Raw genomic sequence first — 11,290 nt, 5'->3', positions numbered from 1 at the left:
AAATAAATAACATTTCATTTTTTAATTTACCATTGTATGGTAGTGCCACTTTCTGCTACTTAAGATCATTTGGGAAGAGATTATTTTGTTATGGTGTAATGTTATAACTTTTGTCCTTTCCCTGAGATCTTTTATTACAAGCCATCATTGTGCTGGATTGGTTTTTGGCAGATTGTGTTTTTAACCCAAATTGTGTCCAGTTGTGTCAGAGAAGCTGACACAAGAGCACACAAGTCTATATTTTATTTTTGTTTTGCAGCACTTATCTGGTTCCACTAAGCTCATTGATAAAATTAAAAGAAAGTCTTACAAATGATGAACATGTGATTTAGCTGTTCAACAGAACTGTTGAAATCAAATGCAATTAATTGGTATGCCTAAGAAGAATTAAAATGTAATCATTTTTTGAAGGAGCATAAAAAAAACATTTTAATTTCAGATTTTCATAAGTTTAAAGTAATTTCACAAACAGGGACATATTTTATGGAGTTTTATTTTTCAACTTGTTAGCAAGAAAAAAAAAAAGGTTTCATTTGTTGACACTTTTTCAAATTAAATTTTACTTTTAGTTGCGAGTACCAACCTCCCTAAAACTGAGTAGGCCATCCTACAGCTTTAAACTGCTGCTTTCAAATGCATTGCCACTACAGATGCAGAATTAACCAAAAACACATTATACTTCTAAGCTATAATACATTTTGAAATATTGCTTTAATGTTTTTGCAGAAGGCATGTGGGTGAGGAAAATGATGAATTAAATGCTGAAAGGAATTAGAGCTCCACATTCAAGAAAAACTTTCAATATGGAAATGAATTATTTACAGGTCAAGTGAAAATGACATCATCATTTTTATTTATTTTCTATGATAAGCTCTGCATGCCCTTTCACACTGTTGTATGATTTTATATCAAATTGCTTCTTAATGTGGTTTGACGACATGCCTGAAATCCAATAACCTTGAATTACTTTAAAAGACATACTGTACATACTAGCTTTTCAAATTCAGTAATGGGCTCCTATCTAACCAATGCCGTTGAAAAAGAACATTAATCAAGGGTGAAATGCTGCCATATTATAGATACTTTTTATTTCAAAAAGGACTCCCGTTCTTTTTTTTTTTTGGAAATCATTCTTCTAAATCTATCATTGGGTATTGTTTTTTTTTTCTGTAAATGTGTAGCAGGACAACAACCAAAATATCTTACATTATTCAATCTACAGTCATGTAACTATATTTCTGCTCTGTATGATATGGAAAACATCTCTCTAGTCCTGTTTAGAAACGAAGAAAAATAAATAAATAAATACAATGAGAACATGGCTCGAACGACTACGGGGATTACAGTTTTAATGCTCTGGGGTACATGTGTTATTGCCCAAACCCTATACATTTTCAGGTTTCTCTTTTCGTAATTCCAATGTAGTATTGATTTCTTTGTGAGCTTTAAATGGCTATTTCTGTTCTGAGATGATGAACTTGTAGCTGAACCATTATTTTATTTAACAAGTTTTACCAGGATAAATTACTCACTGAGACTGTACAAGTCTCATTTTCTGTGAGGTCCTGGGGCAGGAGGCTGTAAGCTACAACATAACAAAAATAGAACAAAATATATGAATATGAGAACAAAAATATATGAATAGAAACAACGGTAAGCAAACATATACAACACATCAATAGCAGTGAGTGTCTACAAAAGTCCCTCCGAAGGTTCAGTGATAATGTTTACAAACAAGAGCTGCAATGATTAAACAGTTTGCTTCGAGATTTATATAAGATCTAGGTAATGGGAATACCAAACCATAAGGCAATGACCTGGAGCTACTGTACTTCTGGGTTTGGGGAGGAAGAGGAATTTCTGTTCCACACTTTGTAATGCTTTAAGGGTTTGGTAGCTATGCTAGATGCAATTATTTTGCTGATTTCATTGCTAGTTTCTGCCAATCAGGTTCCAAGTATGGTGGTCATTATCCTCTGGTACTGTAGCTGGCAGCAATACCCAGAATGCTTACGAATCATTATTAGTTTAAGTATACTTCAATTTTTATTCCTAATAGTCTTTCTCACATTATAGAGAAGCCCTCTCCTCCATGTTGACCCACAAGTTCTTAATGGAGAAGGACTCTCTCTGACCAATCAGGAATGCATGGGGGTCCCTACAGCTATGGCCAAAAGTTTTGCATCATCTAGAATTGTGTGTGTGTATATATATATATATATATATATATATATATATATATATATAGGTCTTTTATTTAACATCATGGAATCAAAGAAACTTCAAAATGATATTGCAAAAGTTTACCGGAAGCCAGAATAGGAGTACAGTATTTCATGATTTAAATTTGTCAGTTTTTCATATATGGAAAAGGTTCAGCAGGTTTCAATCTACTTTATGAAGCAAAATTAGTTAAATTTATAGGGGGATACAAACCTTTTGGCCACAGCTGTAGTGCAGCTCCATATGGAGAAGATGGCTGCTCTAAAGTTTTCAGAGTAAAGAAAAGAGAGTTGTAGAGATGTTTCAGAGTGGTACTACAGAGTCTGTCTTTTGGATATTCACAAAGAGCACAAAATATTCAGTGAGATACTTATTTTCAATGGAGGTCACTAAGCAGTGCAGACCAATTACCAAATACCAGACACAACAGATCTATCTTGATATATCATTCATATATATATATTTTTAATTATTCATATTTTAATTTTTTATCAGGGTCAATAGTTACCATTGTGGCAAATTCTGTCAGTTTTTACTACCTTTAAGTGTCAGTCTCTTAAAACCATAGTTAATAAGACCAGTGCAACTGTCAGAACAGAGACAACTGGATGGATCCAGATTCAAGGCTTCTGAGTTGAAAGCCAGAGGCCATAGAAATCTGAAGGTACATATTTTACTGCAGATATCGACTGGGACAGATTGTTCTTATTTGATCAAATATGAACAAAGTAAAATATCCCTTGTGTTTGATACAGTGTATGCTATGTACAGTGCAATGCTTCCAATATAGATGGAATTGGATTGTTCTTGTTACTATAGTAATCAAGATCAATAAAAGGCTTTATGCAGTTTTTACAGGTGAAAGGTAGAAGTACCCTTATATAATAAGTTCAAATTTAATCAGACCCCCACCAAAACAAAAAATACATATTGCGTCTGTATTTTATTTAAATATCAATACATGCGCTGGCATGCAAATTTATGGTGGAATGTTTTTATACTTATTTTTCAATCTTGAAATGAGGAAATATTTTAAAGAGTCACTAACGATTTGTGACTAATTAAATGTGATTAGTCCCAGATCATTAGTGACTTTATAAAATACACTTCAAATTGGATATACTGTACAATAGTAACGCAGGCATTTTAAGACGTTATATTTAGTTAAATTCTGTTTTTTGACACTGTTGATAATGTGGTCCGGGAGTCCAAGAGATCCAGTACAAATATAGAGCACTCACTGTGACCCACAGTAGTTTCCTGTTTTATGGCACTATTCAATTAAACTCTCAGAACACCCCCAATTCATTAGCAACAGTGTCAAAAATGGTATTAACATTAAAGAAGCCCTTATTACAACACACTTGTACACTGCACCTCTAGAAAGTTTGATTGAACAGGGAAATAACATAACAGAAATGTTCAATCAATACTGTAGTCTAATATTCCATACAGAATCAAGCTAAAAACATAAACTAAGACTGGATTATTCTACGACTTGTATATTTACTTGCGTATAAGAAAAACATCTACTTTCTTCTGTCATGTAAAAGAAGCAGTTTTTTTGGTGATTGCTGACTGCACTGACTGATTGCATATTTATTCTCTTTTTGTTTCAAAGGTTCTTGCTTTATGGTAATTTTACTGACCACGTTCTGCAGAAATATCAAAAGCCAACAATGTTTGATGGGTAGTAATTATAATTCCACCTTGGTTCGATTCATTTGACCTTTAGAACCTTAAAAGCAATTTGCACACTGTATAAAATTGTATTAATTGCAGGGGGGGGGACAAACTTTAATTTTCCACTACTGCTCACATGAACAACAAACACAATATAGTTTCCTCTTTGCACTGCAGCACAATAACAGAAGTCTTAATCTTTTACTTTGACCCGTATCTCCAGAATTTAAAAAGTGATCCTTTCCTTAAGCCACAGGGAGATAAGCATCATTACACTTTGCATATTCTCCTACAGCTATGTGAAGTAAAGAGAGCATAATCAAGTCCAGGCTTTCAGATTGTCTTGATAGATTATTGACATAGATGTTGCTGTGGTACATAATTTAAAGCACATTGTTAATGCAACCTTTCAAGTCTGAAAGCTTGAAACCTTTTGCTAAAAAAAGAAGAAAAAAAGAAAACACAAACCCAAAACAGGATGGAGTTCCTGCAGTTCCTTGGTGTTTAATTGCTGTAATGCAGGTCACAGTATTTGCTTATTCATTGTACAGCACTTTCCATGTGTCTGAGTTCTGATGGGATTTTGGCCAGCACGAAAGAGCTGCAAACCCATGTTCAAGCTCAGTTCAAACTGACCATCTTTACTAAATGTTCTTCATATACAATGTATAATTTGGCACTACAGTAGTTCTGTACTAAGAGACAATGGTGCCTGATGGACGGCATTGTTTTTCATGACCTGTTTATGCAAGGTCTGCTTTTGATTAACATGGTGTTGACAAAAAACTTCCCCTGGGCTGATTTCATGATTGAAACTTCATGGGCCACCAGAGCTTAAATTCATCTTTGGTTGGGACATAATACAGACAAGTGTAAGAGACATGGAAAAGCTCCCACTTGAGTTGATCCCCATTGCAAATCTTCTCTACAAGTGGGCATGCAAACAAGGTATGTATTCTAATCTGTCTTTTGAGCAACGGCTATCAAATGTATGTCTATCAAGGGACTAAACAGCGACTACAAGGTCAATTCACTGGTAACAATAGAATTTGAGGCCTCAAGAGGGAAAGTGGGTTACTGCGTTGTGTCCTTTTAACTGGAATATATGTTCTTTTGCCAATCGGTAGTACTGCTGGAGAGGTGATAATGTCAAAGTCCTGTGTAAATACTTGACATAACTGAAATATAGTTGAAACCAACCAAAATCAGTTTCAAGTTCTGTTCACCCTTGTTAACATTCTGAAATCTGTGTGACTTAATGTGCTGGTACTGTTGTTTTGTGATAAGCAAAAGAAGGTAAGACAACAGGTTTTGTTCACTTCCCAGGTGCCGGTGTTCTTTTCACTGGATATAATCAAGTCATTTAATTTCTCAGAAAACAGGATACATGTGTGCAGTTGTTTAATGATAAGATTACATAAAATACTCCAAAACATCAGTTATCTATATCACATTCCATGTTCATTTTTATTTTTGGAACTTTTTAAAAGCGGTGCCATAACTAAAAATAAATCCTTGGTTCAGTCTCCAAAATTGTATTTCTAAAACAAATGGTTAAAACTTTAAAGCACAGCATTCTGTAAAAACACTTCCAGAAGCCTAAATCAAGAACATTTCCTCTTGTAAGAACACAGTTTACAAACATGTTACTGGAGTAGACGTGGCTTCACTTTGACAAACACATTTCCAGAAACAAGTGGTTTTGACTTTGGCTAAAATCCACAATTTTATTAATATTTAAGCACAGACCACTGATTTCCATACCACTCCATGCAATATTAATGCTTTCTTCTGTTTTTTGGATTCTAAAGAGGGAATGATTACATGTTGCTTAAAAATAATGGACAGCATTTATTATGACTTTAAGGGGTATTTCATAGGAGTATTTTCGCCATCACTAAATCACAAAATCATATTCAGTTTAATAATCATATATAGAATAGCTAAAAGTAAAACATCCAATTAATTAGATTCTCAATACAGTCAAATCAAAATCATGTCATATGGCTGGGACAAAATAGGTCATATGCATATCATTGTATCAGATCTGTCTGTTTAAACTGCATCCTGTTAACATAATTTCCATTCCCATAGGACTATACTTAAAGTAATAGGTTCTGTTTCGCATTAAGAATAACTTGATTTGTTTTCCATACTGTCCTGTTCAAGAAAAAAAAAACACATTTAAACCACCATAAAACAGAATTATAAAGGAAAGGCTTCTAGCCCTGAGTTCCTCAGATCCACCATATACTGGATATCATTTTTTTCCCCCGATATTTTTTAATGCCTCAACCAAGGAACACTGCTACAATTACTGCAAGCCCATTGATCAGATTAATCAATAAAAAAGTCCAGATTCAAATTTAAATAAAGTTGATCGTCAGACAGAGGTCAAAACACTGGAGCGGAAACTACACACAGAAGGCATGTATCTTCAAATCTTAGTTAAAGCAGACATACAAATTATAATGGATATATTTAGAAGAAGATTTCTCTTTATTACCTTAAATGTTATTATATTTTGACAGAGGGTGCTCTTGTATTCTATTTCCTCTTAAGTGTTCTGTTTGATGTTCTTCTAATGAAGAGATGTATTTGCACAGCACCTAAAATAACCATACAGTACAGAAGAAACAAAAACAGACTGAAAGGTATTTTTTAAGTACACAAGTATCCATTCATGGTTTATATTTTGTTCAACCATTATACTCATACTACATTCTGTAGGAAAACAGATTTTGCCAGTTTTGTTCAATAAATTAAGTTTATTTTGCCAACCTTTTTTTATTTTTTTATTAACCATGCACTCTTTTTAAGGCTTATTATTTTCCACATCACTGGACATATATAACACTAACATGAAGCATTTATTCCATCATTATACATCAATGTTTGCACTTACTTATATATATATACATACATTATTCACACATCTTAACCTTGCTATTCCATCTCTTTTTTTTTTTTTTTGGAACATTTAACTGGGAAAAGCAGTTTTAACAAAAAGTATAAGAAAAACAGCAAGGCACGCATTTTTTATATTTTAAAACATTTCCTCATTTCCATATAAAGTAACATAAAAAAAAGAAATGGTGTATTAAGTTACACAGAATACCAAGGGCCTTGTAATATACAACACAATACAGCTGTTTCCAACTTAGCCAGTGTTGCATAGATAGATATTGGATTTATTTTTACAAACTGTCAATTGTAGCACTGTTTAAATTCTGCTGTTTATGGGAATCAAGCATGAAACATGGAAGTTGTTATCTTTCTTCGTTGCTATCATACCAGTAGTTAACTCTTAAAACGATGAGGTTTTGGAAAATCAGTACAATAATCAGCTTTTAGCAAAGCAAAAAAAGCTGCTTCCAATGTGAAATATGTGTGCATAAAATCTGAGATAAACAAAGTGGTTTGCGGTTGAAACTACTCCAACTGACAAGAAATGACATATGATAATGTATTTATTTTAGCTTTAATTTTGTGGATTTAGGATATAGGGGTGAACTACCATGCCGTAAGAGAAAGAGTAATACAAATTCAGAATGGAGGTGGACCTTTGAGGTAGCTCAGAACAAGAGTCCATGATGAAGTGAGGACAGTGGGTTTGTTGCAGTGTGTGGGCACCACTAATATGGGAGGTATAGTAACAGTCAGAAACAGGAGAAGCAGAAGCAGCCACATGGCCAAGCCAGCATGAACAACTCTGTTGGAAAGAGGACGACCTTGGTTTCTCTGACGGCGCTGAGCGGGGATCAGTTTGAACACGGCTCACGTCATGGGTTGGTTTTGGAGTACGGAGGAGCAAAGCTGCGTGTTTGTCTCTGAAAAGAAAAATACATATTTTTTTCACAGCGATGAACTGGGCCATATCAACTTCCTGGTTTGAAATTCCCATATTATTTAGGTTGGGTATACTTTACAGCTGTTAACATAAACAGAATGACTGACTGTCAGCATTAACTGGCAGGTTTACACCAGTGGATGTATGTTAAATGTGTTGCATATCAATAAGCCTATTCTATAATGCATTTGCAAGCCTGAACTATTGGTTTATTGGTGCTGTTCATCACATCTGAAAATTTCAGTCTACAAAAAGTATCTTTTGGTGTTTACAAAAAAAAGGACAGAACTCTTATGTGAAAACTTTGAAGCAAAACCAGTGAGCATGTGAGATTAGCTACTGTATATAAAGCTACACCATATAAAATACAAAAACTTGAAGAAATTTTATTGGAGCAGAGCTGCTTAACCAATATAGTATATACTAAATACACAAATGAAGCCAAAAATATACAGTGCTACCCTGTTATAATGTGGTTGTCGAGGTCCATAATTAGGATACCGCGTTATTTGTGTTCGTCTTCTAATGAATATTGGCATTTTTGTTCCCGAAATGATTTACAATGCCCACAAGCCAAATTAATATTGTAGTGTACCGTGGAAAATGAAGGAAGGAGACACACACAATTTGCAGGTACTCAAATCCACGGTTTATTGGAACAATTATTCCCAGCCTCTGTTAGCCTGGGCCACACCAAAAACAACAAAAACGAGAAAGATTTAAGTTTTTTTACTGTCTGCCATGTTTCATACTGCATATCTGGAACGTTCACCCAACTTTTGCGAGTCAAATTGCATTATGGGAGAAATGGGAAGCCACGACCTTACCGTGAACCGATTCCACACTATAACAGGTTGCGTTATAACGGGGTAGCACTGGATATGTTTTTGAAATGTACACTTTAGCTCCAATTTCTTTGAATAATTAAAATAAAACAAAGAAACTTAAGGTTTCTTAGTACATGTCTTGCTAGAATGAAAGCAATGGACTCCGACCAGCCACAGGGTTTGACTTCAACAATGCATAGTGAGGCTGGCATAATTAAACCATGCAGCAAAGAGCAAAGGCTTGTGATGAGGATTACAGAGAGATGACTGAGAATACAACTGAGGAGATTAGCACAGAGTGCATCTCTTCTGCAGCTTCTAGAAGGCCCTCCAGACATGCCTTTTACACATTCGGCAGAAATATCTGGATCTAACCAGTTACTTTTGCCTTTGGTCTTGTTTTGCAGTTACTGACCTCTACTTTCTTTTCATAGATATACGACACACAAAAGTAAAAGGGAAAAGAGCAATAAGCAGTCTTGTGTTAGAAAAGATTGTCGTCAGTCTAAGGAAGTGTGCTGGTTGAGAATCAAACAGTTGTAACCATCAAATAATTTATGTCCAAATCCGCTAGGTGTGCTAAAGAGTATTAGATAGAGACGACAAATACAGTAGGAAGGATTTATGAAAGAATAATATAAAAGCAAATCTTAACTGTTGTGCAATCCTTTCCATCTTAATTGTCACTATACAAAAATGTAAAATATTTGTAGATAACGAACATATTTATCTTACTTGATTCAGTAAGTGGGCAGTTTTGGTGCGATCTCAAGCACTACAGTTTTTGCATACATACAACTATCAAATAAACCGAATAGCATAAACAGTCCAGTTGTAACATTCAATCTGAATTTTTACAACATTCAACAATATCACCATTGGGTGTGTAGAAGACAGTTTCCTAGCGATTGGTACAATCAGGCAGTTCTTGATCTTGTGTTGCATTTGAGAAAATCCTAATATTTGATATCATTGGGCCGTATCTGAATGAATGTCCACTGTTAATTACAGGACTCAGCACACTCAGTAAAAATATGTTGTTCTGGTAATTGGGCAAAAAAAAACTGAATTACATGCTCAACACAACAGATAAAAATGAGACACTGCAGAACTGCTGTAAACAAGGGTCTGTGTGGTTACTTAAAGGAATTGCTATTGAACTTGTTAGGTATAGAAGGTTAAATTAATAACTTAATACTCAATGTACTCACATAATCTGTGACAATCTCTTTTGGCTTGTACCTATTGTACTGCTAATGCCTGCGATCATACTGTATGTTTCCATTGGGCTAACTGATTCCATTCCCCGTGCTTAATATTTCTTCATTATATTTTTTATGCAATCCCCTAATTAGACTTCAAAAGGTACATACTCGAAACATCTGCTTGGATTGGTCGTAATAACATTTCTCCCCAGGTTGTCATCATAGCACTGTTTTTGCTTAAGTAGTTGTACTGTAGGCAAATCTTCTGTTAATAATTATACTAACAGATGATAAAATATAGAAAAAAAGTAACCACACAGCTCAAACTGATTTTAGTTTAAATTATTCCCAGGATTATAACAACAACAAAATATATACAATATTGAATAGTGTAAGACGCAGTATTGATAATCTGTATACACTGTGAAAAACACATACAAAAAGTTTTCATTTTTGTCACTATTCCCACTATGCAAAACAAAGCAATAGAAAATATAATCCCTAGCTAACAGCAATAGCAAAAGATGGCATATTTTTTTGGCGAATGTTATGTAACTGCAGCGTTTCAATCCAATTTGAAAGATAAGGGACCATCATGATGAAAGCGCAGTGGGCTATAATTTAAATCATGCAACAGTAACAGCAGATGAGGCAAAGTCATCATCAAGGTAAAAAAAGCAGGTCCTTATGTCTGATCATGGCCAATTTGCAAAGGGCTTTATAGCAAAAAAAAAAAAAAAAAAGATGCCAGTGCATTTGATTGAAAAACTGATGAAGAGTCTCATTAGGGTTGTGCCTACCTGCATATGGATGGAACAATACAAGGTTGGGTACTAAGCAATCTCTACAGCCTTTTCATCAGTAAAACAAACATACTTGGTTTTTCTCAGTTTATGTTCTATACCTTGGCCAGAGACCTTACAGCACTAGGGTTCAGGGTGGTCTGAGCTGTCAGCGCAGGTGTTGCCGCCTTTGGCTTGCTTTTGATCATCTTTTGTATATCTTTCAGACCTTGGCAACTGCAAGAAATTCAAAAGGTTATCTCTATAGATAGATATAACGTATCTAACAATATCACACTCTTAAAATGACAATATTAAAAATACCTGATTCTGTATTCCTAAAATTCAATATTTAGCTCCAGTTTTTCTTAAAGTGACAGGCCATATTTAATACATTTTGCAGTCTAGGATATGAATATTTACCATCTTAATCACTTCCCACATTTAAAGATTTCTTGCATAATGTATTCATTTCTTATCTGGATTGTTTCTCTTAACATTTAATGAAGAATAAAAGCAACCCCCCAAAGATAAGAATCGTACACATTCTTATCTTTTATTAAATTGAGCCCAATGTTCTTTTTAATGAAACAAATGAAATGTGGTTATCTTAATGCAACTTTATATAAGACTTCATCTGGGACTTAAATATTTCTTGTTAGAAATTAGGCATGTTATGTATAAATGAATACACTCAACTACGTGCTTCAATCTGCTATA

The 11,290-nt window shown here is 34.3% G+C and overlaps 1 protein-coding gene across 4 annotated transcripts in view; it reads right to left on the bottom strand.

The window, feature by feature from the left end:
- Positions 1-5,345: 5,345 nt before the first annotated feature.
- LOC117420581 (A-kinase anchor protein 6-like) overlaps positions 5,346-11,290 on the bottom strand; it is a 111,305-nt gene continuing 105,360 nt past the window's right edge. For all 4 annotated transcript variants that reach the window (XM_058991632.1, XM_058991635.1, XM_058991634.1 and 1 more), the window contains exons 14-15: positions 10,693-10,807; positions 5,346-7,736 (exon numbers count right to left, since the gene is read on the bottom strand). In XM_058991632.1, coding sequence (XP_058847615.1) covers positions 10,715-10,807 — 93 coding nt within the window. In that variant the 3' untranslated portion in view covers positions 5,346-7,736; positions 10,693-10,714. The remainder of the gene's footprint in view (positions 7,737-10,692; positions 10,808-11,290) is intronic.

The sequence above is a fragment of the Acipenser ruthenus genome, chromosome 18 (assembly GCF_902713425.1).
Source record: "Acipenser ruthenus chromosome 18, fAciRut3.2 maternal haplotype, whole genome shotgun sequence".
In the NCBI taxonomy this organism is placed as follows: Eukaryota; Metazoa; Chordata; class Actinopteri; order Acipenseriformes; family Acipenseridae; genus Acipenser; species Acipenser ruthenus.
This window is presented reverse-complemented; position numbering and strand designations above follow the sequence as displayed.